A 26082-nucleotide genomic window follows, 5' to 3' on the forward strand; every position below is an offset into this window, starting at 1 on the left:
TTTCTGGTCAAAGTATTCATGTATATTTTGTGTGTTCATATGCAACTTGGTGGGCATTTTAAATGATTAATACATCTGAATATTTGGCCTCTTTGTGAAATTCTGGACTCAAAATAAATAAATATTCAAAGTAAATAAATAAACAAATTTTGGACTTTGTATGATCACAGCCAAGAAAGCCTTCTTTGTATGCAAGAAGTCTGTGAAAATATTGTTGATGCTCTGTTTTTAATATGATGTAGATGTTCTACCATGACAGTCCAGAGATGAAAGTACAGTACATAGTTTCCCCAAATTTGTGATAGAAATATTTCCTTTCTCACTTCCTAACTGCCTGATGTACAATAAGCCTTGGTTACTAGGAACCAGTGAAAGTTGTACGTAACATAGTACCAGGATGCATGTTTCTTGGGTCACTAGAGTTTCTTGGAAGCATTTACTTTATGGATTCTCCAGTTGTTAATCAAGCTTGTTTCCCCCAGTTAATCATATCTATTTCCTGAAATGTTCCCAAGTTTGCTTGCATTCCATACCAAAGAACTCTGTACAAAGAAGCCAGGAGCTAATTGTTGTTGACATACTAGCTGACATTTACTAGTATGTTTTTTGGCACTGTTTTATCCAGCATTCAAACCGAGAATTTGCAAATGCATTGACATGGAAGATAATTGTTCATCGGCTTTATAGGCTGGTTCCTTTTCAGTACATAGCTGCACAAATCCTTTAACTGGTGGATAAATCCACCCACAAATGAAATCATTATATTTGCTTTAAATAATATAATTTGCCTGTTGGTAATATTTATTCTCTTTGCTCTGTACCAGGGTCCCTTGAACAGTGAATCTTCTAATCAGAGTTTGTGCAGTGTGGGCTCTCTGAGTGACAAGGAATTGGAGGTAATTGAGACTTATGTTTCCTTGACAACCTTGGCTTCAGCCTATCTTGAGCGTGTCTTCTTGAAAACATAGGTAGGGACCATGGAAGAGAGAGACATTTGCAGCAAGAAAATAATGAATCTTAGTGGAGTTTACATAACCAATTCACATGGTGAAAACCAGATCACAGCTTACTGTTTGACTAGCCTTCTGCTTCATTCACTACTCTTGCATCTGGTGCTGTCTTAAATAGTAGACAGGTTACAAATAAGACCACTAGGTTGTCATACTCTGATGTCATCCATGTGTTATAGTTACATGATCCAATCCAGGAAAAAATACAGTGGGCCCTTATTATCCACTGGGCTTTGGTTCCAGGAACCCCCATGAATAACAAAATTTGTGGATGCTCAAGTCCCATTAAATACAGTGGCATAGCAAAATGATGTCCCTTATATAAAATAGGAAAATCAAAATTTGATACTTGGAATTTATACCTTTTTTTAATATTTTCAAGTCGTGGATGCTTGAATCCATGTATAAAAAAATCCGTGGATAAGGAGGGCCAACTGTAAAAGTTTGGGGTGCTTAATTCCTCACTGTAGCAAATAAGCTCAACAATTTTAGTAGTAGCAGTAGTAGTAGTAGTAAGCCCTTTAACCATTGAAGAAGCCATTGGTGATCTGAACTCTTAGCATGTTGCCACAGATTTGACTACATGTAATTAATTGCCACAGGTTTGACTAAATGTAGTTAATTCATCTTACCATAATACTTGGCTTTGTACTGGCTGTATGCCATAATAATAAATTTTGTGTAATACTTGGCTTTGGGGAACATAAGAGAGGAAGCCTCTTATTAACAATATTTAATAGGCATGTTAAAAATTTGCAGAGAAACATGTTTTCTAATTATCTTTGTCTTCTTTAATCCTGGGATTTCTGTGAAAATTTGATTTGGGATTTTTCTTCCTCTTCTTGTAAGACTCCTGAAAAAAAACAGAATGACCAGCGCAACAGGAAGAGGAAAGCAGAGACATTTGAGACTAGTCAAGGTAGGCACTCTCATTAGGTTTTCCAAAAACTCAGTAATGAGTCTTGTTATTAGACAGTTCTCTTGCTCTCTGAGGCTTTTCCTGTATACCTCTAGGGAGTGTTGGGCAGCTTGTTATCCTGGACTTTGAACAGTACCTTTTTCTTTAGGGATAATTTGTTGTCCCCATTGTAAGAAAAATATTTTTAGTCCTGCAATAGGCTTATTGTGATACTCATCTGCCTCTTTTTCTCTGCATGTGTGTGCCATAGTTGGGCCTCTCCAGAATTTGGAAAAGATGGTAAAGCATTCAAATCTGTGACCCTACCAGAATTTGAATAACTGGCCATGCTGACTAAGGTATCCTAAGAATAGTAGTCCAAAAAGTATCTTTTCAAGCTCTGGACCTGGTTTTCCAGCACTCATACACACAGCAAAATGTGCAGTGATCACATGTCTTGTCATTTAATTTTCAAGATAATTTAGGCACTGCCTAAAGTTGTAGTTGTTAACTTATCTCTACATAGTCGCCATCCAAATGTACACATTTTCCCCCACAGTTTCTGTAGAAGTCTGCAGATTGTGTCTTATGACGATTTTACACTTTAGTCACTTCTGGCACAATCTGTCACAGAAATAAAGGACACAATGAGCTGATTTTCTCAACATCATGCACGTAGGGACTAGTAATGCCACTGACAAAATTTCATCAATATACCATAATAACGTCCAGGTGATAATTATTACTTTACGATATCCTCTCGTAAGACATAATCTGCAGACTTCTACAATATCAGGTATTAGGAGGGTCAAGAAACACTGGGAAAAATGTGTAAATCTGGATGGTGACTACATAAAGATAAGTTAACAACTACAAATCAAAATAAACTTTCTGTCAATTTTTTTTAAAGGTGATAATTAAAACTTTACAATACCCACTTATATTGATCCTTGAGACATGTGCTTCCTCTAAAATAAGGATGAACAACTACAGAGAAGGCAAACTGCACTTCCACATTAGGAAGTGATATCATGTTACTTGGTTTATTTTTTGGGCTGGTTTTCTTCCTTTTTTTCATTTTTAAGTTATTTGGTGTGTGCAGCATTTTGGGCGGATGAGGGATGGAGAAATAACCTTTTTTAAAAAATAACAAAATCTGATGGCTTGGGGGGCTGGAAATTGTGCCCCTACAGGCTTGGCCTCCTCTCTCCTTAAGCAGGCATAAGGAGGAAAGAAACCTTCAGATCCTTTCAGGCAATTTTAAGAGAACAAGTTACCACTGATATTTGATAGTATTTTCAATATGATTTTGGTGCTACCAGACTGGTAACATGGTTATTTTTCTTTCAGGCAAAGTTACTCCAAGGGGACATAAAATTAGTGATTATTTTGAGGTAAGCTGTGAGAAAAAAAGTGTTCTTTCTTTTCCTTTTAGTATATGTTTAGTGATAAGTTACTTATTTACTTTCCCCATCTCCTCTTTTTCTAGTTTGCTGGTGGAAGTGGTCCAGGAACAAGCCCTGGAAGAAGCGTGCCACCTGTTGCACGATCATCACCACAGCATTCCTTATCAAATCCCTTACCTGTAGGTATTCACCTGAAGGAGAGAGTGTGGTCCCTGTGTACCCAATGTTTTTGCTTATTTATTTATTTTTACTTTTAAAGGTCATTCCTATAGCTCTTTGCTTCTGAACAAAGCTTAGGGATGTAAGCAGTGATTCAGATGCTCTGGAGACAACACAGTTCTTCCAGCTTTCAGATGATGAGACCTGGATCTTGTTCTTTGCTCATATTACATGGTTGGACAAAATGTGACCCTGGGGCTGAATGTGGTCCTCCAAACCTGTTTTTGGGGTTCTCCACTCCTCCAGACGTCACAAAGTAACCTCCTTGTTGTCCCCCAAAGGCTGATCAGGTTCATGTTGAAGTCTCCATGAGTGGGGATGTACCTTTTAAATAGGTAGCAGCCTCTTTGTGTATTATTTACTTTGTTTTCCCCAACCAGAGGTGGACTTCTGCCCACATTTGATTATGTTTTTCCTCCCTTTGGGGAGGGGAGGGCATTTTTGGCAGTCTGTGCCAATCTTAAGAGCAGAAAATTGGCCCCTAGACCCACCAGAGCTGTCTATCCTTATCATAATGCTTAATCCTTACCTGTCTTACTCAGTTATGGGCTCTGTGTGATAAAGGTCTGTATGTATGAAGCTAGGTCACAGATAGTATGCAAAGGCATAGGCTTGTGTTAACAAGATACAGCAAGAACTATTGTTATAGAAATGTTAGGGCCAACTGAAAGCTTGTTGAAAGTCACCATGACTGTGCATTTTAAAGAGCATCAGCCTAGATGGATCTTGTAACCATTGCAATAAGGTGACAATAATTATACGGAACTGATATTGATCCTAGGACAAATAGTTAACTGAGAAGTTAGCTACAGTATAATCTTAACAACCTTTTTGCAATGTTGCCACTAGCATTTCTCATTTGTCGGTCTATCTCTCTGTTTATACTTCCAAATTGCCTTAAATCAATGGCCGCTACTATAACAGAATAGTGTGATAAAGATCTTGCTCCTCACAGTCTCAAGATGCATATCTAATTCCTGTGAACAGTATTCTCAACAAATCAATCTACCCATGTAGGTACTTTGGCAGGTTCAATGTCCTGGTCTATACTATAAATCTGATTCAGAGGGGTGCATCAGAATAAAAGACGTATTATATTTAAGGGTATTTATGCAACTGCTTCTGTGTGTTTCCAGTTCTTGTGAGAGATGCTGGCTCCAACCAGAAGCAAGAGTAGAGCAGAAAGAGATCTGATTCTTGTGTATTTGGTGATTAATACAAATAGTACAGCATGTGACCTGTCACCTCAATGTAAGAAGTCTAGACAATGGAAATCAAAATATGCTAAAAGATACAAATCGGTCTTCTATAGTGTTTTTAAAGGCAATGCCTTTTTGGCATTGTTATTTTTCTCCCCAAAAAGTTAAAGTATTGGTGGTGAGGAAGTAAGGTCCACATTTCAAGTTTGTATCAGGTCCAGACAAACTGTGCTTTAACAATATGGTGTGGAACTAGTAGTATACTGTATCCCTGTTCTCCTGTCTAGGCTTCCTTTCAATATCTGGAAGTATATTTAGCCTAGAGGAGAGACAGTTTGAGGTGACAGGTCACATAGTATGATAGCATTCTCCAAAATACCTGAAAGGTTATCACAGCTGAAGTGTGCAAAGATCTCCTTTGTGCTGTTCCAGAGGGCAGGACTAGATCTATTCAGATGATAGATTTCAGTTGGACATGAAGAGAAACTTCTTAATGGTAAATTCTGTTTGTCAGTGGAGCAAATTACAGTGGAGCAAATTGGGGGATGCTCCTCCCCCAAAACCACACCAGAAGAGCAGTAGCGGCAGGTGAAGTTTGCTGCTGCTTGTGAATCTAACTAAACCATGATTTTGCATTAATTCCAAAAGGTACAAAGATATGAGAAAATTTCGTTTAACTTTGAAACAGGAGAGTTGTCTAGTAATAATATTGCCTTTTTTCTCACCCTTGTCCCCTGCCTAATTCTGTTAGCTTTTTCCAAGCTTCTGCTCTTACCAATGCAGAGATCAATTTTATTGTTTTCTCCATCCCAGACTCATATTTTCTCCTTCAAAATATCTTGTATTTTTTTTAAATGTATTACAGCGCCGAATGGAGCAGCCACTTTATGGGGTAGAGAGCGGCGCAGCCAAGGAACTACAGGAGGAGCATTCTGCTCTGCCAACGCTGGTGTCGGCGATGCTAGCGAAACAGCGGCTAGAGGGCGAGCAGCTGGCCCAGAGGGGTACAAGCCTCTGTTTTCCATTTACTTCGGTGAGCATAGTCTTAATGACCAAATTCAGGAGGAACTGAATTATTCTGATATGAGTGGACTGTCTGCAATCCCCCACCATTACCACATCTGTATGGTCCTCTTATTAAAACCGGTTTTGTTTCTGTTTCTTAACATTCTAGTCCTTAGTAGTTGCAGCTGATGAACTAGCGAAAATAAGTAAAGATTTAGAAGAGAGATGGGAAGCATCCAGTCCCCAAATGATTTGGACTTCAACTCCCAGCCAGCACAGCCAGTGGTCAAGGACTGTGGGAGCTGTAGTCTCTAGCTGTAGCTGCATCTGGAAGGCCAAACATTCCCCAACCTTGGTTTAGAATCAAGGAAGCTGTTTGTTTTGGAATTATATTTCCTCGAGAACACTACTGCTCAGCCAGCTTCATCTCTTCCACCCAGGGAACTCCTTTTTCGCCCATATCAGACCCAGTCTATCTTTTCCCATCATATTCTTGCTTTCTCATCTCTTCTGTTCCTTGGTAGTGATGAAGTGGAGTTTACATTTCAAATGTTCATGACCTAAGTTAACAAAAAATCCAGGGAACTGTGGCTTTTTGCATCTTCAAGACTTCTAAAATTTTATTTTTCCATTACTCAGGGATTTTTGTTTCATAGTAAGATTATAGCAGCACATATCAATAAGATAATCATTAAAGACACTGGTCCTTTTAAAGATTCAAAAACTATCTCTTGAGTGATCTTTTTGTGCAAAACTGTTGTTACTTATAAGTGAACCACTGATGGTGAAGGGTTTGGAAACCATGTCCTATGAGGAACAACTTAGGGAGCTGGGGATGTTTAGCCTGGAGAAAAGAAGGTTAAGAGGTGATATGATAGCCCTGTTTAAATATTTGAAGGGATGTCATATTGAGGAGGGAGCAAGCTTGTTTTCTGCTGCTCTAGAGAACAGGACTTGGAACAATGGATGCACACTACAGGAAAAGAGATTCCACCTCAACATTAGGAGGAACTTCCTGATAGTAAGGGCTGTTCAACAGTGGAACACACTCCCTCGGAGTGTGGTGGGGTCTCCTTTGGAGGTCTTTAAGCAGAGGCTGGATGGCCATCTGTCGGGGATGCTTTGATTGAGATTTCCTGCATGGCAGGGGGTTGGACTGGATGGCTCTTGTGGTCTCTTCCAACTCTACAATTTTCTGATTCTATGATCTTCACTGCTGTATCTAATGTTTGTCATTGACATAATATATGGTCAGTAAAATCTAAATGAAGACTTGAATGCAAGACTCAGTCTTAAAACCCTTGAGTACTTATAAATGATGGTTGCTTTGAGTAAATGGATTACTTGAGAGAAAGGGTTTTTAAATTGTGAAAGGAACAGGTGCATTTAATGAAGTTCTAATTGACATTCACTGGTATAAAAGGGGGTGGTAGCATGCGTGGGACTGGATTCACTTCTCCCAGAAGGAATACCTTTGAAGAGGTTAGTATCTGTAAAGAAAGTTATATGTTTATTCTAAAACTTTTTGGTGTATGTATTGCAAAGCTCTAATCTAATACTGAAATTTGTGTTCTTAGTAGAGAGTTAAAAGTTTCTTTTTGTGGGAGGTTGTTCAGTATTTCACTGATGAAGCCATGTCTGGTGTTAACGTTGTGAATGTTAGATACGAATAGAGTTTGGACTAATTGTGTTTTTAATTGTGTTTCATATTTGTTTGTAATGTGTCCTAAATCAGTACTCCTCAAAAGTGGTGGTCTGTGTCAAGTTTCCGGGGGGGAAACAACCACCTGGTAATAAGCCACAAATAAGATGATGATTATTGGTGTTTGGGGAAACAAATGTTTGTTTTCCATACCAGATAGATTGAGGAGCATTGCCTTACGTAAAAGAAACCTCTCTGAAAAGTGTCAGGACAGTCAAAATAATGCATTTTTTAGACTTGGCCTTTCTGTTTTTTATTGACATAATGCTTTACCAGCCATTTTTTTAATAACCAGTACTACTTTTGCCTCTTTTTATTGTAGGCTCAGCAAGGCAGTCCTTCCTCAATAGGTTCAGGGAACACAGAGCATTCCTGCGCCTCCCAAAAACAGATCTCCGTCCAAAATAAACAGACGCAGGTATAAGACAAATGAACAACATAATGCATTTCCTGTGTTGCCTCTGACTTGAGTCATGTGCATAATGTAATAGTGAGGGAAATGGAACACACAAGCTAGTGACTTCACAATGCCAGGTATAGGTTCAGACTCACTTCGTCACTGACAGGTTATTTCTGAGTGTGACTGGTCTTCGGCTGGATTCTTGAAAAGAAGCAGTCTGCTTGAAAAGGACATTCCAAAGATGTTTTTCTTCCTATTACTGTTTATCTCTGTGTTTTAATTAAATAAAAATTTGTTCCAACCTTACTGTAAAAGGTCATCTTTTACTTTGCTTGGCAATCAAAATACTGTCATTCCTCAACATTGATGGTTATTCAGTGTATCTATTGGCCCAAAGGATGTCATAATACAGTATGAGCAAGATATTTCCATCTAATTTCTTGTTTATTAAAGTGTTCAAGTATTGTATGCAGATAGTTCCACCAAAACGGATGACTTTGCATACATCAAAATTTATGTTCAGACCAAGAGCCCCTGAATTAGGACAACTATTTAAAATGATTATTTTCAAACTCCCCAAACTAGGGAAACTTTTGCTATTTTTTCCAACTGAGGAAATCTCTGTGCATCTATTGTGGAGACCTTGAAACTGTATTGAAGTCTGGGGTATATGAGAGGAGAACAGTTTCAGTCATAATTGGTTTCCAAGCTGTGGGGCTCTTCCATCACTCTGTGTAACTGTGAAAAATACTCTGAACGCAAACTTCTAGTTACGTGCTGCATAGGAAGTTCAGTAATGCTGGAGGATCTATCCTTTAGGGCAGCTAATCTGCCATTTCTGGTCCCCCTGATGAACTCCAGGACTTTTAGAACAATTTTGAAATCACTGAGGAATAGTATCAGTAAGCCATACCACTGTGTTCAAAGGAAGTGTAGCTTTGGGGCCTGAGAAAAATGTTCATGGATAATAATAATATAAAAGTTATGTGTATCCCGCTTCTCCAAAAGATCGAAGCGGCTAAGGTCTGGAAATACCTATTAATTCATTGTAATTCCATTCCATTGCTATTGACTCTTTTTGTGGATTGAGTGTGGTTATACAGTTATATATTTTGCACAAAAAGGTTTCTGTATAAGAAGGTTTCTGCAAACACATACAATGGGCCTGTTAACATGGCACTACTACAGCTCTATTTTTGATTGCCATGGTTCCATCTTAAGGAATCCTGGGGTTTGTAGTTTGGAAAAGCACTAGAGCTGTCTCGCTGAAAATTCTAAATATCCCTCTAAACTACAGATCCTAGGATTACATAGGATTGGATCATGGCTGTTACAGTAGAATCATAGTTCTATACTTTTGATATGTGAAAGGAGCCTCATGTCACATAGTCCATATAGCCTCACTACTTGCATTCTCCAAACTTGCTCAGTACTAGCATTAGAATGGTGTTTCATGAGGCTTGAGCCATTTCTTTATTAGGGATTAATCTTTTATTATAAGGTTGGAGAGCACTGAGTCTCTAGCATGTACAGTTTGCTAGGTATTTTTCCTTATTTGTTTTACATTTGCCTGCTTATGCCATTACAGAAAATTCAGTCTAGAATTTGGAAATACTACTTTGTTGGACTACAACAGCCACATTAGTGACAGATTTTGGCAACTGAAGTACAAAATGTAATTTTTGTGAACTCCAGTTTCACCAGTTTTATCAAGGGGCTGAAGACAAAATATTTCATATACTTTTTGGTTTCTGACTTTAGAAGATGTTTAGAGTTTTTATAATACCTGTATCATTCTTCTTTCTTCTCTCTCCACCATAGTCTGATCTTACAATGGAGAAAATATCTGCACTAGAAAACAGTAAGAACTCTGATCTAGAAAAAAAAGAAGGCAGAATAGATGACTTATTAAGAGTAAGTATTCATAAACACTGTAAACTCTGCCCTACCTTTTTATTCACAGATTTTAGCATTATCTAATGCAGTGATTCCCAAGGGGGTCAGTGATGGAAAAGAGGGCAGCAGTCAAAATATTGGCACTCAAGAAAAACAAAGAGAACAATGGTCTTTAGGGCCAAGGTGAGGATGAGGAGTTAAAGCATATGGTGACAGGCGAGAAGCAATGCTGGAAAGAGCTTTCACATTTAGGACCCTGCTTAAGCTTTGTGAGCTTTGCCGGGACTTGGCTGGCAGGTTGGAGCCATGCTGCTGCTCCTGTTTTTTGTGTCTTGTTTTGTTTTTGTTTTGTCAGCCAGGCCGAGAGAAGAGGTAGCAGAAGAAACAATGTGTGTGTGTATATGTATAGTGGGGGGGGGGGCAGGGAAGATGATTGAAGCAGTTTGGAGAAAGCCTATCTCTGGGGAAGGAGGGGGAGGAGTATCTGGGATCAGTTCTTCAAAAGAGTCCTTTGTCTCTCTCAGATTGAGAATCATTCCTCACCGGGAAGAAGCTTTTCCCTTTGCACCCGTCACCTTAGGAGCAACAACTGAGCAGCTGATCTAACAGTGACCAAGAAGCCTCTCACCCACACTGGCTTTTTCTGCAAGGCCATCATGGGTGAGAGGCTTCTCAGTTGCTGTTCAGCCTGCCAATTGGTTGCTGCTCTCAGGGTGACTGGGTGCAAAGGGAGGTGGCATGAGCAAAAGGCTTCTCAGGAGTTGCTGCTCAACCAGCTGCTCAGGTGCTGGTCCCTTTGCACCTGGTTATCCTGGGATCAGCAGCTGAGCAGCCAACCTTCCTTTTGCTGTAAGGCCACACTGGCGACAGGAAGTAGCACCCCTGGGCTACTGCCACTGCTGTATTCATATATGAAAGGCTGAAGAGGTGGTGGTGATGGTGAGCTGGGCATGGCTAAGGTAGATGCCGCTGGCCAGCTGACTGCTGTACACAGTATCAAGAAATGGGGGTGGGGGTACTAGGGTTGTCACCTAAGAGGAAAGGGAGCAGTATGAGGACCACTGATCTAATGTAGATGGATCAGATGAGATTAAATTGATCTGAAAATGGAGGATATTTGTAAGATGAAAATTGCTCTATGCCATTCTAGATAACTATGGGACCTGCAAGATAATTGAGTTCTCAGTAGGAATGTGATCCAAAGAGGCTATAGAAAGTCCATAATAGATGTGTTTCACTATGACTGGGCAAAAATTCTTCTGGGGCCAAGGGTAACAATAGTGAAACCCTTTAAAGCCTATTGAAGCCAGAGAGTCAAGATCAGCAAAACTCTTTACAAAGTGCATAGTTAAACTGAAATTTTCTGTCACAGGATTTAACTTTGACCACAATTTTAGAAAGCTTTAAAAGAGGGACTGGACAAACACATGGATATAAAACTATTCATGTTCTCTGGTGGTAGATCTTGACAAAAATCTTTCATCCTTTCCTCCATATGCCTTTAAGCATTTGTTTTACAGTTGATATGTGGACTGGTTTCTTCTTTATCTGCTTAATATTACTTTGTTTTTAGGCAAACTGTGACTTAAGGCGACAAATAGATGAACAACAAAAAATGCTTGAAAAGTACAAAGAGCGGTTGAATAGATGTGTAACAATGAGCAAGAAACTCCTTATAGAAAAGGTGAGCTCTTGGCTTCCCAATTGTTTCTATAGCCTTTCCACATTTGTCCTTTTTAAATATCTTATCTGTTTGAACTATCTTCATACTCTGCATAACTTGGAGCACTAATAACAAAAGCTCTAATTTACAGATTTATGGGTGAATCATATGGCTTATTCCTTGGAACATATTAAATTTTCTTTAAAAAGAATTGTATAAAAACTTTACAGTAATTCTAACAATAGGAGTATTCTAGGATTTTTAAAAATATATCTAAGTTGAATTAGAATAAAGTTAGAAGATACCCACAAAATATATTGTTTACCTTGTTGTTCTTGTGTAATGTCAAGTCATTTCTGACTTACGGTAATCCTAAAGCAAGCCTCTCACAGGGTTTTCTGGGCTGAGAGTATGTGATTTGCCCAAGGTCACCCATTAGGTTTTCATGGCCAAGTGAGAAACTGAACCCAGATCTCCAGAGTTGTAGTCTAATGTTCAAACCACTACACAACACTGGCTTTCTTGTTTACCCATATAGATATTTTTAAAATGTATAGCAATTCATTGAGCACTTATTGTAGGAATTACTGTCTTTATCTGACTTCATGCTTTTTTTTATTATTATTATTCTTGCATGATCAAACAGTATTGGGAAGGTATTTTAGGTGTGATTCATGAGATTGACAGGTTACTATATGTTGTTCCCAAAACAATTCTCTTAATTCTCTGTAAAAGTGGAAATTGAATCAAAGAACTAAGAATTAATACCAAAATTGCTAATATAATAAAATAAAATTATCAGCTTTTAGGAAATCTTTATCAAGAAAAGGCAGTCTTTGAAAAGGCTGATCTTAAAAAAGGCTGTGGGTAGGAGTGTTGATGAAAATATCATATTGATGAAAATAACATTCTGTAGGAATCAATATACATCACAAACAAGTCTGTCAATAAATTGTTCATACATTTCTGCAACAGTAAACTTCATGATAATGTGTCTTAACATTGTGGGGTTTTTACTGTGTTAGAAGGAACATAACTTATAAGATGGTTAATTCTCCTCTCCCCCCCCCCCCCCATGGTCCTCCTTTTTGTTATGTAAATAAAGTATGATAGATTGTAAATGTAAGTAGAATTTTATGTAGTGATAATGTCTTACTCTTTGTAGTACAATATAAAGGTGGGGACCCAAGTGAAAATCTCTATTTCTCTAGGGCACAGTAAATTTCAGAGCTTGCCTTACAAATATTCATCTCCCCTAAAATTATATGAGAGGGGATACCAAATTAGCGGTAGCATTTATAATTTCATAAAGTACTGTGAAAATTCAATCTTACTAGACCTCAAGATCAGCCAACATTGCATCTGTACTGCACTATATGGCAGTCATTACAGTTAAGCAACCATTAGTAATTCTCCTTGCCCTTCAGAACAGGCACATTGGTCATTTTAATATAGAAGCTTTTGTGGTCAGATCTAAGGCTTGCGTTACATTAATGGAAGAAAGCTGATTTCCACACAAAAGGTGGGGGGGGGGGCTCAAATCATTTACAATTTTTGGCCTGTAAAGCCCTGTCTTGAATTGTGGCCAGAAGACTAGAAATGAAAATGGTTTTTTAAAGTGCCTCCTCAATCTTGTTCCCTTCTCAACTTTTATACAAATTGCCTACAGTTGTGCTTTGGTTTTCTTTTTCTTTCTTTACAAGGAATTGGTTATCAGTGATTTGAACCAAATCATCATTTACACATGGCAATCTGTATATCTCCCTGCAAATTTAGAATTGTCCATTAACTTGACTTTAGACTTGCTTTGCTTGACAGTGTTATAGTCAGTCATAGGCAAAAGTCTTAACACTCTTGCTTCTCTCTCCAGTCAAAACAGGAAAAGATGGCATGCCGAGATAAGAGTATGCAGGATCGGTTGCGGCTGGGTCACTTTGCCACAGTCCGGCATGGTGCCTCTTACACTGAGCAATGGACAGATGGCTATGCTTTCCAAAACCTTATCAAGTAAGTGCCATAACTGCCACTTCTGCCTTTTCTTGGGGGGAAAAATTACTAGCCATTACTTGCTAGTACTTCATTATTTTCATGAACCCATATGTCACTTAAAAGTGTCTTTCTCTGTATTATGGGAATATATTTTTCTAATGTTGTTTAGATAAACCCCAGGAAGGTAGCTTACTTTAAAGGATACATTTAGCAAAACAAAAAAGGTTTCCATGTAAAGTCATCAACTATAAAATTGTACATGCAAGTCACGATTATCTTACCATTGATGCTAATGGGTCTACTCCAAAAATGTCTACATATGGATCAAACTCATGGTCTAGAGCAGGGGTTCCCAACCTTTTTGACTCACAGAGCCCTTTTTAGAATCATTTTCTATAGTGGAGCCCCTAAGAGGCCTACCCTGTGGTCTTAGAGGTTAATAGTGTTTAGGAGTAGTGTTACTTTCTATTTCTTACTTTTTAATTTCATTCAATTTTTATTTCTTTTATTTTCCTGGAGCAGCCACAGAGCACCTGGGAAGTGCATGTGGAGTCCTAAGGGCTCCTTGGAGCACAGGTTGGCAACTGCTTCTTTAGAGTGACACAGATGAACTTAAAGCTGTTTCAGTGTCCTCTCATCACTGGAAACGCCCCTTCCCCAGATCCAAAAACTTCTTTGTGTCTTAATGTCTTTCTCTGCAACTGGAAACTAGAAATTGCTTTCTAAATTCAGAAATGGAATTTGCAGGATTCTTTCTAAGAAGTTGGATTAAGCATTCACAGGGATGATTATAGGCAGCCATATTTCCCTGAGATTTTTTTTATTTCTTCCTTCCAAGAAGTAACAGAGAAAACCACAGATCTACTATTCTAATGGATATGTATTATGCTCTTTGATCTATGTGTCTGTGTCCTGCTTTGGTTTAGGCAGCAAGAAAGGATAAATTCCCAAAGGGAAGAGATAGAGAGGCAAAGAAAAATGTTAGCAAAGCGGAAGCCACCTGCCATGGGACAGGCTCCACCAGCAACAAACGAGCAAAAGCAACGTAAGAACAAGACCAACGGAGCAGAAAATGAGACGTAAGTGATGCGAAGTATTCAGTATACAAGGATGCAAGCCATAACTTATAGCTGAAGATCTCAAGACGTTACAGTGGTAGGACTCCCTGGTTATATGAAACTGTTGGAATGTCTTCCTCAGTAAGCCCACTGGTATAATAGAAAAGAAGTTGCTCTTAATGTTTGGAGTTTGTGCTTATGTACACATGCTCCCAATTCTATTAACTAGAACCAATACTGCCTTCTTTTTATTATTGTAATCTTCGACTCTTAATACAGTGTTTGCTTATTAGCAAATACAATAAGCCTTTGGTATCCACTGAGGTTTGGTTCAAAGATCCTCCATGGATACCAAAATCCATGGATGCTCAGCTCCCATTAAATACAATGGCATAGAAATGGTGCCCCTTATGTAAAATGACAAAATCAAAGTTTGCTTATTGGAGAGAGAGAGAGTATTAATATTTCTGAACCATGAATAGTTGAATCCATGCATAAGGAATCCATAGATACAGAGGCATGACTGTACTGTCTGTGTAAAAGACTTTCTGAGTTTTCTACCTCAATCTTGCAGACAGACTCATCATGTCCCTCAAGCATACTTGCTCCGAAGTAAGCATTGTATTCAGTGGAAGTTACTCTCTAGTCTGTTTAATATTGCAGCCTTATTTGTTTGTTTGTTTATGATATTTATACCCCACCCTTCAGCTCTAAAGGCTATCAGAGTGGCTTACAATTATTATTTTTAATTAGACAGTTCCCTGCCCTCAGGCTTACAATCTAAAAGACACAACACAAAAGGAGAAGGGAATGGTGGTGGGGAAGGGGAAAGGGTCCAGTGGTTATTGTCTTCCTCTGAGGCCTGGACCAAGGCAGATGGACTGGAGGGAGGGCTCTTCTTCTTCAGGCTAGCCCTGGTGAAGCTAGGCCTATCTGTTCACTCCCTCATAGGATGAAGGATGACAGTTATCATAGTTCAAACTGTGCTTTCATAGTCACCAGGAGAATGAGCACCCAAGGCATAACTGTGTGGTAGAGTACACACCTTGCAAGCAGAAAGTTTTTTCTCAGTCCTTGGTGTGTCCAGTCAGAAAGGATCTTGGATAGAAGGGCAAGGAAAGGCCCTGATCATATTGGAAAGACACGGTTAATAAGGTGAAACAACCAGGGAATAAGAATTCAGCCTGTGCTGGTTGAGGTTACACTTTAGCTGAAATCTCAGGATGCCTAGGTTTCTACTGTGACCGGAAGTACATTTGCACAGTTAAAACTAGTGCACCAGCTGCAGCCATTCCTTGAGATGTCAGGTGACATATCCCTTGATTACATCCTGTTTGGAGTACTGTAACCTGTTCTGTGTAGATCTGCATTTGGAAACTGTTCAGAAACTTCAGCTGCAGCCAGGCTGTTGAGAGGAGCTGATTACAGGGATTATGTAACTATTGAAATAGCTACCAATCCATTTCCGGGCAGAATTCAAAGTGCTGGTTTTGACCTTTAAATTCCTACATGGCTTAGATCCAGGCTATTTGAAAGACCATATTTCCTTATTATTGTAAGCTATATTGAATCCCTTCTTGGGAGAAAGGTAGAATATACATAAATAAATTAAATTGTCTTATTTTTATGTGCTTGCAGGTTAACACTAGCAGAATATCATGAACAGGAGGAAATTTTCAAACTCCGCCTAGGTCATCTTAAAAAGGTAAAAGAAAACCTATTGCAAATAACTTCAGGACTCACTGGTTTCATCTGCTGTCTCATCTCCTCCTCTTTCAGACACTGATTCAGTTCTTTATTCATTCTTTCATCTCACTTACTAATAAACACTTTTAGTATAACTCTTCAGCATCAATCTCAACAGCAGTCTTATACCTTTATGCCTATACATCTTGTGAAAGTGTTTCAAATACTAGTTGCTGCATCCCGCTTTATTCTGGATGCATGTGTATCTAAAACTATGATTTTTCACACTTGCTTGTTTCCTCTTTGTCCAAGAATTCTAATGTGGTTCAGAAAATGCTGGGGGTTCCCTACAACACATATTCAGGTGATGTGTATATGGTCTGTGTCTTACTGCATGAGCCATAGTTGTGCTATGAGACATACACAACTCTAGTCTGTTAACTGCCTAGTGCAGCAGCAATGTGAAAATGATGAGCTCAGCAGTTTGCAGGAAAAAAATCTGCCATTGCTGTGATTCTGCCATTCATTGGCACACTATTGAACACGACCAATTATAAATAAGCTCTTTCCCACAATAAGCAAAGAATGGCATTTCTTCAATTTTGACGTCACAGTTACTTAACCAATTAGCAGTGGAACAGGCGTGGGTTTCTCTTGCTGTGCAGACAGTCTTGTGCTAGCAGTACCTGTTTGCATACTGTTCACAAAAGACTGGTTCACTGAGTTATTCTGCCCTCCTTACCCTGGACACTTCACTACCATGAACTTCAGAGGATTACCACTGATCCTGAGGATTATTCCACATGAAAAAAGTGCATGTAATTGGGATAAAAGGTGTCATTGCCATATGTCAATCATAACTGAATTGTGTAAATTGGGGGCAAGTGGTAATACAACCCTTTATGTTGAACATTAGAGTGGGGATGTACAGTTTCTGAATGATACAAGAAATTGTGAATAGCTTTCTTTTCTTTTTTCTTTACTTTTCTTTCTTCTTTTGTGTCTCTTTTGCAACATTTTGTTAGAATTCAACAGAGTGGCTAAATTTTAATCAACCAATGGATTTAGATTGATCTTTCTCTTGGTACAGGAAGAAGCAGAAATCCAGGCAGAACTGGAGCGGTTAGAGAGGGTTAGAAATCTTCATATCAGGGAATTAAAAAGAATACACAATGAAGATAATTCACAGTAAGTACCCAGCATAGGAATGCTGTAGATTATAAGAATGCAAAAAATCTTTCAAAAGTATTTGAATATGTCATTAGGAGACATACCACAAAAACAATTTACATGCGCCTCTGAAGTACCATTGCTAGACAGATTCACCGCTAACTACTTCATTACTGATGAAGTGCCATTGTTGATTATAAGTTAACCTGAGTGTGAAAAAGAGCTCTTAGAGTCTAAATTAAACTGGATGTATCCTCCACACATGCTTTTTATCTCTTCTTCTGGAATATACTTGAGGTTTGGGGAGAGATGTCCCAATTTTTGTCAGAAATTTCACCTGGTGTTTTTGCCAGGCCGGCAAAAACACCATCTCTTACATTCCAGGGGATGTAAGAGATGCTTCCACTCCTCTCCTATCTGTTGTCAGTTGCAGGTGTGATTAACTCACAGTTCTTTGTAGGTTTTGCTCTTATAGATACCCTGTAGCCATGAGCTGTAGGGTCCTTATAAATGAAGTTAAAGCAACTTTTAAAAATTTAGAGTAGGCCCTCCTTAGTGAATTGCCATCCGTAGATTTGTATATCCATGGATGGCAACCCCATATTGTCCCCAGTGACAGCGTGCATGCAGCTGTGCCACCATTGAGGACAAAAGTCCCTACCTCTCTCTTTCCTCCCTCTCTCCCTTCTTCCTTCCTTTCCCCTTCCTTTCCTCCTTCCTCTGAGGCTTCTGCCTTGGCTTGGATTTGGGGACAGAGTCTGCTGCCCAGTCAGCCGGAACTGGAGCCAAGGCTTGAGTCTTGGAGCCCCATCCCCAGACTTAGTACCTAGGATGGAGCCTCTGGGCTCGAAAACCCAAGCCCAGGCCCTGGCCCGGCTCCCTTGGAACCACATTGGTCAGAGGGAGCTGGGGCCAGGATGTGGAGCACCAGAGGCTGGGGACGGGGCTCTGAGACTCAAGCCTTGGCCCCGGTCCCAGCCTCAGCTGACTGAGCAGCGAACTCTGTCCCCAAAGCCAAGCCGGGGTAGGCACCTCAGAAGAAGGAGGGAGAGAGGGAAGGAGGAGGGGGGCAAGGGACTTTTGTCCCATTGTCCTTAATGGTGGTGCAGCCACGTGGCCATGCCACCATTAAAGACAATGTGACTTGAGCATCTGCGGATTTTGGTATCCGCGAAGGGAGTCCGGAACAGATCCCCGCAGATACCGAGGGTCCACTCTATAAATCTGAAACTGGATTGTATGGGGAGACATGATCTCATTGTGCCAAAAATATTGAAGCAATCTACTTTTTAAATTTAAGAGCTTTAGACAAATTGAACTAGGGGTAGTCGGTGACAGTAAGACATTGGAAGTATACATTTTAATTAGAGCAGTGTAGGCATCACAGAGGAGAAACAAGAAGAAAACAAAAATAAAAGGTCAAGGTAGTCAGGTGAGGATACAAGACCATGAAGGAAGAATTTGACATCATTACTGATGATTGAAGGTCCTTAGTTATCCTGGAAAAAAATCTTTGCCTGTGAAACAGATGGCCAAGTCATCTCAGTGCTTGGACCTCTTCCTGACTGAAGGCTGAGAGAGATTTCATTTGCAAGAATATTTACAACCCTCAGTAATTCAGATTAGTGACCTGTTTGTGATGAGGATATCTTATGTGCTGTATAGATAAAATCTTCTCTCCTCTCCAGGTTTAAAGACCACCCAACACTAAATGACAGATATTTGTTGCTTCATCTCCTGGGCAGAGGAGGATTTAGTGAGGTATATAAGGTAAGTTGGTTTGCTTTTTTACCTTATTCAGTAGTCATTAGTTGGTGTTTAAAAAGTTCAGAAGCTGAAATTGTTGTTACATGGTAACTCAGGAAATAGAGCAGAACAAAAGTTCTGGCTGATAATCTGTAGAGCTACTGACCAATTGGAGCAGAGTCAAGTTGTCATGCTATGACAAAGGTCTGAGTTGGTAAAAGACAACTGCATGACCTCACCTCAGTAGCTTTTCTTAGTTTTGAACTTGATCCATATTTGTTTTATCCTCAGAAACCTGATTTGCAGATATATTTGGAAGCATGTAAACATTTGCATGCTTGGTATGATGGCATTCTGTTTAAAAGAGACTACAGCCTGGCTAACTCATAGAATCTGACTTATGTCAGAAGTGTTATATGAAGCTTAGGGATATCTTCCTCACAGCCTTGGGCTCACTGCTACATCCATTTCCACATGTTTCCCACAGCCCTAATTTACTAGGTAGCAACCATGGCTTGTAGCACTCTTTTGCTGCTTTTTAAAAAAATATTTACATTGTAATTGAGAAGCTATAAAGGCCAGTTGTTATATTTATATTCTGCAATCACTTCCAGTCTCAGAGACTTTTTGGGGAAGTAGAGAGGATGAACTTAAAGACCAGTGCTTTGGTTTGTAGTATGCCTAGCCATCAAATTACAAAAATGGGGAGTGGGATAGCAGATGCTGGAAGGCATTGTGTTACTTACAGACATTTCTTTGGGGACGCCAAGGAACAATTTGCCTACTCAAAAAATCTGTAATTACACTTTGCTAGTCTTTGTGAAAGCAGCTGGGGTGCTAGGCATCACTTTTTGTTGAAATTAGATGATTAACTGCTGCTTCTGGCTCCATTTTCTTTGCACTGCACTGGTAGTGTTTGACGGGATATACTTTACACACAAAAATACAAATTTTAAAGTTGGCTTGATTTGACTGATTTTTTTTCTCCTGTGAAATCAGTGTAATCTCTAATGGTGTTCTGGAGCAGCAGGTGAACTTTCCCTCTCCTCTTTCAGGCATTCGATTTAACAGAACAGAGATACGTAGCAGTAAAGATTCATCAGCTAAATAAAAACTGGAGGGATGAAAAGAAAGAGAACTACCACAAGTAAGTAGCTCTGAATGGTAATGTAGTTAGAAAAAGATACATTAATGTAAATTTGATTTCCTCTCATATCTGTTTGAAAAGAAGCAAGAGGTTCCTACTTCCTGTGAACATAACACTGAAACATTGTCCACTTAGTTCAATAAATGGCTGGAGAGGCAAGACCTATCGAGAAATGAAATTGTTTCAGAAGAGGGAAGAAAGACTAGCATAGATTTCAATTTAAAGGCTAATCCCATTTAGAATAAATTGATTGAATCAATGTTGATGCAATTAGTAGTCAATTCAGTGGTCTTACTTCAGTTGAGACCACCAGGTGGATCTAGGATATAAGGCAACTTGCTTCTGCAGAGAAAGAGCAGTAAGAAAAATCCTGGTGCAGGGGTGAGCAACTGTAAAAGAGGGGCCACGTTAATCCCCCCGGGGTCACATTAGCCCCCAGGAGCCCTTTGAGGCACATATCCCCCTCTGCAACTGCTCCTGTCAGAACCCCCCACACACATACACACACCTTTTTTTGCCCTTAAATGCTCCTTAGGGTTCATAGAGGCAATTTTACCATGTTCCCGGGCCTTCCTGGAACATCTCAGCTGCCAGGAGAGACCTTTTTACCATCAGCAAGTGAGCAGGAGTCACTTCCTATTCATCTCCTGTTTCAAAAACAATCTCCCCTTGCTTCTGCAGAGAAAGAGCACTAAGAAACAGCATATTATCCTGGTGCTTTAGCATCTCCCCTGTGCTTAAATTGGCCCAGAAGGGCAGAATGTGGTGGAATTGTCAGCACTAACAGGAATTGTCCCAAAAAGTTTTATTCAATCCTCAGGGGTGGAAAATCCCCATACACACCCCATAGGGTTTTTTGGTTTTGTTTTTTGTTTTTTTACCTTTGAGGCTACAAACACAGCCCTATGAGCTGTCCTTTTCCCACCCTTGACCTGGAGCCTTTGGCCTGGAGTTACAATTGAGGATGGGTATTACAACAGTTCTAAATGGTGTCTTGTCCTGCATGTACAGAGTGGGCCTTTGGTATCTGCTGGGGTTTGGTTCCAGGACTTACCGTGGGTACCAAAATCTGTGGATGCTCAAATCCTATTATATGCAGTGGCATAATGAAATGGTGCCCCATATATAAAATGGCAAAACCAAGGTTTGCTTTCTGGAGTTTATATCTTTTCTTTCTTTTTTTCTTTTTCTTTTTTTTTTTAATATTTTCAAGCCATGGATGGTTAAATTCGTGGATAAAAAAATCCATGGATATGAAGGGCTGGCTGTACTTTAAAATCCCCCCCCCCCACTCTTTACATCTAGTCATGATCTGTGAGAAAACCTTCATTATTTTATTCTTACGCTAAGTTTGGACTGGACAAGCAGGAGGTAGAGGAGTATTGTTGAATGCATTTCTTTCTCTTCGACACAAGCCTGCGTTTTCCAGGAATGTTGTGTCTGGATAGACTGGAGTTTTCTGTGGCTAAAATTAACCTTTTTGTAGAGTCTGAGACTGAGCAAAAATGTAAGCATGATCTTTAGTTTTCATTTGTAAACTGTCTGTGAGAGAACAGAAAAGACTAGAAATTAAAATAAAGAATCCTTGATTGTTTGCCTTGTTCTTGTAGACATGCATGTAGAGAATACAGAATCCATAAAGAGCTGGATCATCCTCGCATAGTTAAGCTATATGACTATTTCTCGCTGGATACTGACTCGTAAGTGCTGCTCTCTTTACCAATTATATTGTTGGAGAGATTTTTTGAGTGTTTGTGATGAAGCCTCTTGAAGCTTTTGTAACTTCCAGAAAGTTACATTAAATACATTTTTGTAGTAAATGTTCAAAACCCAAAGAGCATTTAGACTATATCAGTCGCATTATTCCAAGGCAGTCATTTCTCCCAAATGTGTGTTTCTGTCTAGCCCCTTTCATTGTAGGATGGATTTGCATGCTGTGCAAAATGGAAACGAGTAATGGGAAGTACGTTGTTTCTGTATGCCCTAAATCAGGGGTAGGCAACCTTTTTGAGCCGGGGGCCGGGTTGCTGTGCCTCAGACAACTGGGGGGCCGAAGCCAATAAATAAATAAATAAATAAATAAATAAATATTTTTAAAATTAAATAAATAAATAGCCCGGGACAAATGTAGGGCAAAATTTTAAAATGGAGGGCACACTTTTTTAAAAAATGGAGGTCACACCAAAAAAATTGCTGATTTTTAAAAAATGTTAATATAAATGCATGTTTCAGAGGCTTCTATAGACAATTGCCCCCCTTACCCACCACTTGCCTGCCTCCTCCTGATAGGCCAAAGGCTCCAGCGGCAATCGGCGGCAGAACCGGGCTGGGGCCAGTCCCAAGGCCTTGCCGGGCCGCATCTGGCCCGCGAGCCGCAGGTTACCTACCCCTGCCCTAAATAGTGGTAGTTGAATATACAGAAATTTATGAAGAGTGCTAATGGAAATTTAACCTGAATTAGGAACCACAATACTGATTAAATATGAGAAATAAAAAGGGCTAGAAAAAGAAATCTTCACTTCTAAAACATTGGCACTGTAGCTGCCAGATGTGCTGGAGTTATGCTGCTGGAAGAATTCCCCAAATGGGAAAAGTACAGTCAAAAATATTATTACTGCCTGTCTTATGCCACCTTGGGGAAATGTCAGAAATGTCTCAGATGATTATTTCTTTTCTTATTTGAAACATAGCTATTTACCAAAACGTATTCCACAATAAAGACATAAGATACTATTTCTGATGTTTACATTATGTCCTTAATGTAATCTGAGGTAAAAGTTTATCTTGTATTTTATTCAAATATGTGATACACTGTATTTTCGGATAAATTTTTTCCTAGTCTGTCTTCTCAAAGTTTAACTGTGTGGTGTGTATTCCAGATTCTTAATAGCCATTTCCCAATTTTTCCCATTTATATCTCGTTCTCAACATAGTTGTAAGAACATAGGCCATTATGTTTCCCTTTGTTTCTTCCAGGTTTTGTACTGTGCTAGAATACTGTGAGGGGAATGATCTGGACTTCTACCTGAAACAGCACAAATTAATGACAGAGAAAGAAGCCCGGTCTATAATCATGCAGATTGTGAATGCATTAAAATATTTAAATGAAATCAAGCCACCCATTATTCACTATGATCTCAAACCAGGTATATTTATAGTAAAGTATGGAACATAGCATGAAGGTAATAAGGCAGGGCACCATGTATTCTTGTTTGTTTGGTGATCTATGTTGTATGAATTGCTGATTTAATTAATTATATAACAATCAACTTTTCTGGCTCTCATCAGTTCACATAAAAGCATTCTGCAACCATAGTTTGAACAGTCTCAAATCTTTAGATTGATAAGACTTTAGGATTGGGACTAATCTTTGTTGCTGTACAATACAGTCATGTTGATGATGTTATAAATAATACTATCCATGATAATAAGTGTGCATTTAAAAAAAAACAACAACAACAGAACACCTGATGTCATAACAGAGGTTATTGTCTTGTATGTTTTATGGTGAAAACAGGTTATACCAGGGTGAAAAGATTGGTATGGAAATTGTTATCTGAAGTTCAGGACTTTGCGATCTTAAGGTTATTCACTGAGTTATTCCACTGGGAACACATGTTAATCTTTCATCTACATTGATCTGCCATCTTGTATTGCAGCACTAAATTTAAAGGGAGCCTACTTGGGCTCTGAGGAAGTATAATTTTTATTAAATATAACAAAGAAAGTCAAGAAAGACTTTTTAATATTCAAGGGAATTGGATTTATGCAGTGTGTGTTGCAATAAAGTGGTTTTTGGTGATGATTTGTCATGTATGTTGAAAGTAAATGTGTGGTTGGTCTCTGTGTTGTTACTTTGATTAGACTTCTGTTTTACCTACACCCGTCCAATGTAAGACATGTTCACATTAAGGTAATTTTATTCTCTCCCAATTTTCTAGGTAATATCCTCTTGGTGAATGGTACTGCATGTGGTGAGATTAAAATCACTGATTTTGGGCTCTCAAAGATCATGGATGATGACAGCTACAATTCAGTTGATGGCATGGAGCTTACATCTCAAGGGGCTGGCACTTACTGGTGGGTACTATTATCTATTTCTGAGACTGAAAACATTCTCTGATGTCATAGATCTAGAAACAATGCCAAGAGTATCAAATTCAACTTCTTGCCATAACGTCATTCCTTAATAACATGCAAAAAGTAATGATCAGGAGCAAATGAAGGCATCCTTCATGCAAGAGAAGACTGAAATGTGAGGAGTAGCAAGAAGACCAAATGATTCAATTTAGGGGCGGAACAGACCACCCCAAAGAGGTGGCTTGAAGCAGCCCCTGAGAAAGCTGCATTGGGGCCGTGGCAACCGTAGCTTTTTGCACCGGCAAAAAGCTGTCTTTTCCCACCCTGCCGCAGCTTTACAGAATTCCTGTGACATGTAAACACTGTGTTGTCAAAGTGCCCGAAAGCCAACCCATGTCTGGGCAGCTGGGCGGCATGAAGCCAGCTTCTGGGGGTCTTGGGGGCATATGCCATCTGCATGCTACACCCCAAGCCAGCTGGAAACTGGGTTTGTTGACCAGTCTGTTTCACCCCTAAGTGGGCTATGGCATTCCATTGCCAAGCAGAATAGTTTTTTCCAAGACTTTGATGTATAAGGGAAGTCAGCCACTTAATGATAGAAGGTAGTAGCCTAGGCTTCAAAAACAGATATATTTAAATAAATTAACACATTTAAAACATTAGGGAACCCAAGTGACATCCTCAGGATCTCCTTAGCATGCATGCCAAGTTTCAGGTGTCTCAGTTTCAATCTTGATGCTGATAAACCCACACAGTCTTATTTGTATTTAATTGTTAATTGCCTTTAACACGGTTCTCAGACCTAAAAGAACCCCTAAGGGGAGAATATAGCATTATTGTTTCCCAGGTCCATAGAGTGTATAGGGCACCATTGAGATTTTTTAAAAATAGTACATTTTAAAAAATGGGATGGAGGAGTCTGCAACCTTGAGAACTGAATGGGTCCCATGTGAAACCCCCCATAGTTGCCTACTTGCGTTTTGGAAGTTGTTTCCTTATGTGTGTCAGTTGCTGATAATTCTAGCAGAAGATTAGTTCATTCCATCTTCTATACAAGGCAAAGGCCAGGGAGCTAAGAATACCATAGCATCTTGCTGCAAATAAAAAAAAATAGTGGGCATTTCTTAGGATGTGCTTTAAGAACGTTGGATTGGCTTATGAGACTTCTTGCATGCCATTTTAAAACAAGAAGTATGAGACATAGTCTAATTACTTAAAGCAGAGGCCTTCTGGACAAAGGCCTGTCTTTCCTTTTGTTGCTCCAGCACTACATAAATATGCTGTGTATCATGAAGACATTACTGCCATTCCTGGCAATATAAATTTTCTAATCTATAAATATATAAACTTTCTTCCTTGAGTGGGTGAAGGGTTGATGGTGAGGAAAGATGTGGGGATATATACAAGTGAATGAGGCATTAGTTCTTAATTTTTCTGTTTTGTGTAGGTATTTGCCACCTGAGTGTTTTGTGGTCGGAAAAGAACCTCCAAAGATTTCAAATAAAGTTGATGTCTGGTCAGTGGGAGTAATCTTCTATCAGTGTCTTTATGGCAGAAAAGTAAGTGACAATAATACAGAAACTGTTGAAGGACAGCAAAGCTACAGCAAAGTCTTCTGTGTCGTTCTGTGTCATCTTCAGTAGTACATTTCAGATTCCTAAGAATCTTTTTGGCTTGCTCTCTGGCTTTAAACTTTTAAAAGCACATTTCTGTTGTTCATAATTTTAGATGGGTTTCTCTTCCCCCACCCCATCTCCTCAAATATGCAAGTGGATTCTGTTAAAGATGCCAGTGCCAAAGGGCAAAAC

General features: G+C 39.3%; 1 protein-coding gene across 4 annotated transcripts in view; it reads left to right on the forward strand.

Moving 5' to 3' along the window:
* Positions 1 to 26082, forward strand: part of TLK2 (tousled like kinase 2) — a 46309-nt gene that overhangs the window by 14935 nt on the left and 5292 nt on the right. For all 4 annotated transcript variants that reach the window (XM_042475178.1, XM_042475176.1, XM_042475177.1 and 1 more), the window contains exons 3-20: positions 825 to 896; positions 1860 to 1929; positions 3259 to 3302; positions 3398 to 3493; positions 5598 to 5765; positions 7762 to 7857; positions 9661 to 9753; positions 11309 to 11419; positions 13269 to 13405; positions 14314 to 14466; positions 16084 to 16150; positions 17222 to 17319; positions 18990 to 19071; positions 20103 to 20194; positions 21805 to 21894; positions 23171 to 23340; positions 24136 to 24274; positions 25722 to 25833. In XM_042475178.1, the coding sequence (XP_042331112.1) occupies positions 825 to 896; positions 1860 to 1929; positions 3259 to 3302; positions 3398 to 3493; positions 5598 to 5765; positions 7762 to 7857; positions 9661 to 9753; positions 11309 to 11419; positions 13269 to 13405; positions 14314 to 14466; positions 16084 to 16150; positions 17222 to 17319; positions 18990 to 19071; positions 20103 to 20194; positions 21805 to 21894; positions 23171 to 23340; positions 24136 to 24274; positions 25722 to 25833 (1890 nt within the window). The remainder of the gene's footprint in view (positions 1 to 824; positions 897 to 1859; positions 1930 to 3258; positions 3303 to 3397; positions 3494 to 5597; positions 5766 to 7761; positions 7858 to 9660; positions 9754 to 11308; positions 11420 to 13268; positions 13406 to 14313; positions 14467 to 16083; positions 16151 to 17221; positions 17320 to 18989; positions 19072 to 20102; positions 20195 to 21804; positions 21895 to 23170; positions 23341 to 24135; positions 24275 to 25721; positions 25834 to 26082) is intronic.

The sequence above is a fragment of the Sceloporus undulatus genome, chromosome 6 (genome assembly GCF_019175285.1).
Source record: "Sceloporus undulatus isolate JIND9_A2432 ecotype Alabama chromosome 6, SceUnd_v1.1, whole genome shotgun sequence".
Taxonomy (NCBI): Eukaryota; Metazoa; Chordata; class Lepidosauria; order Squamata; family Phrynosomatidae; genus Sceloporus; species Sceloporus undulatus.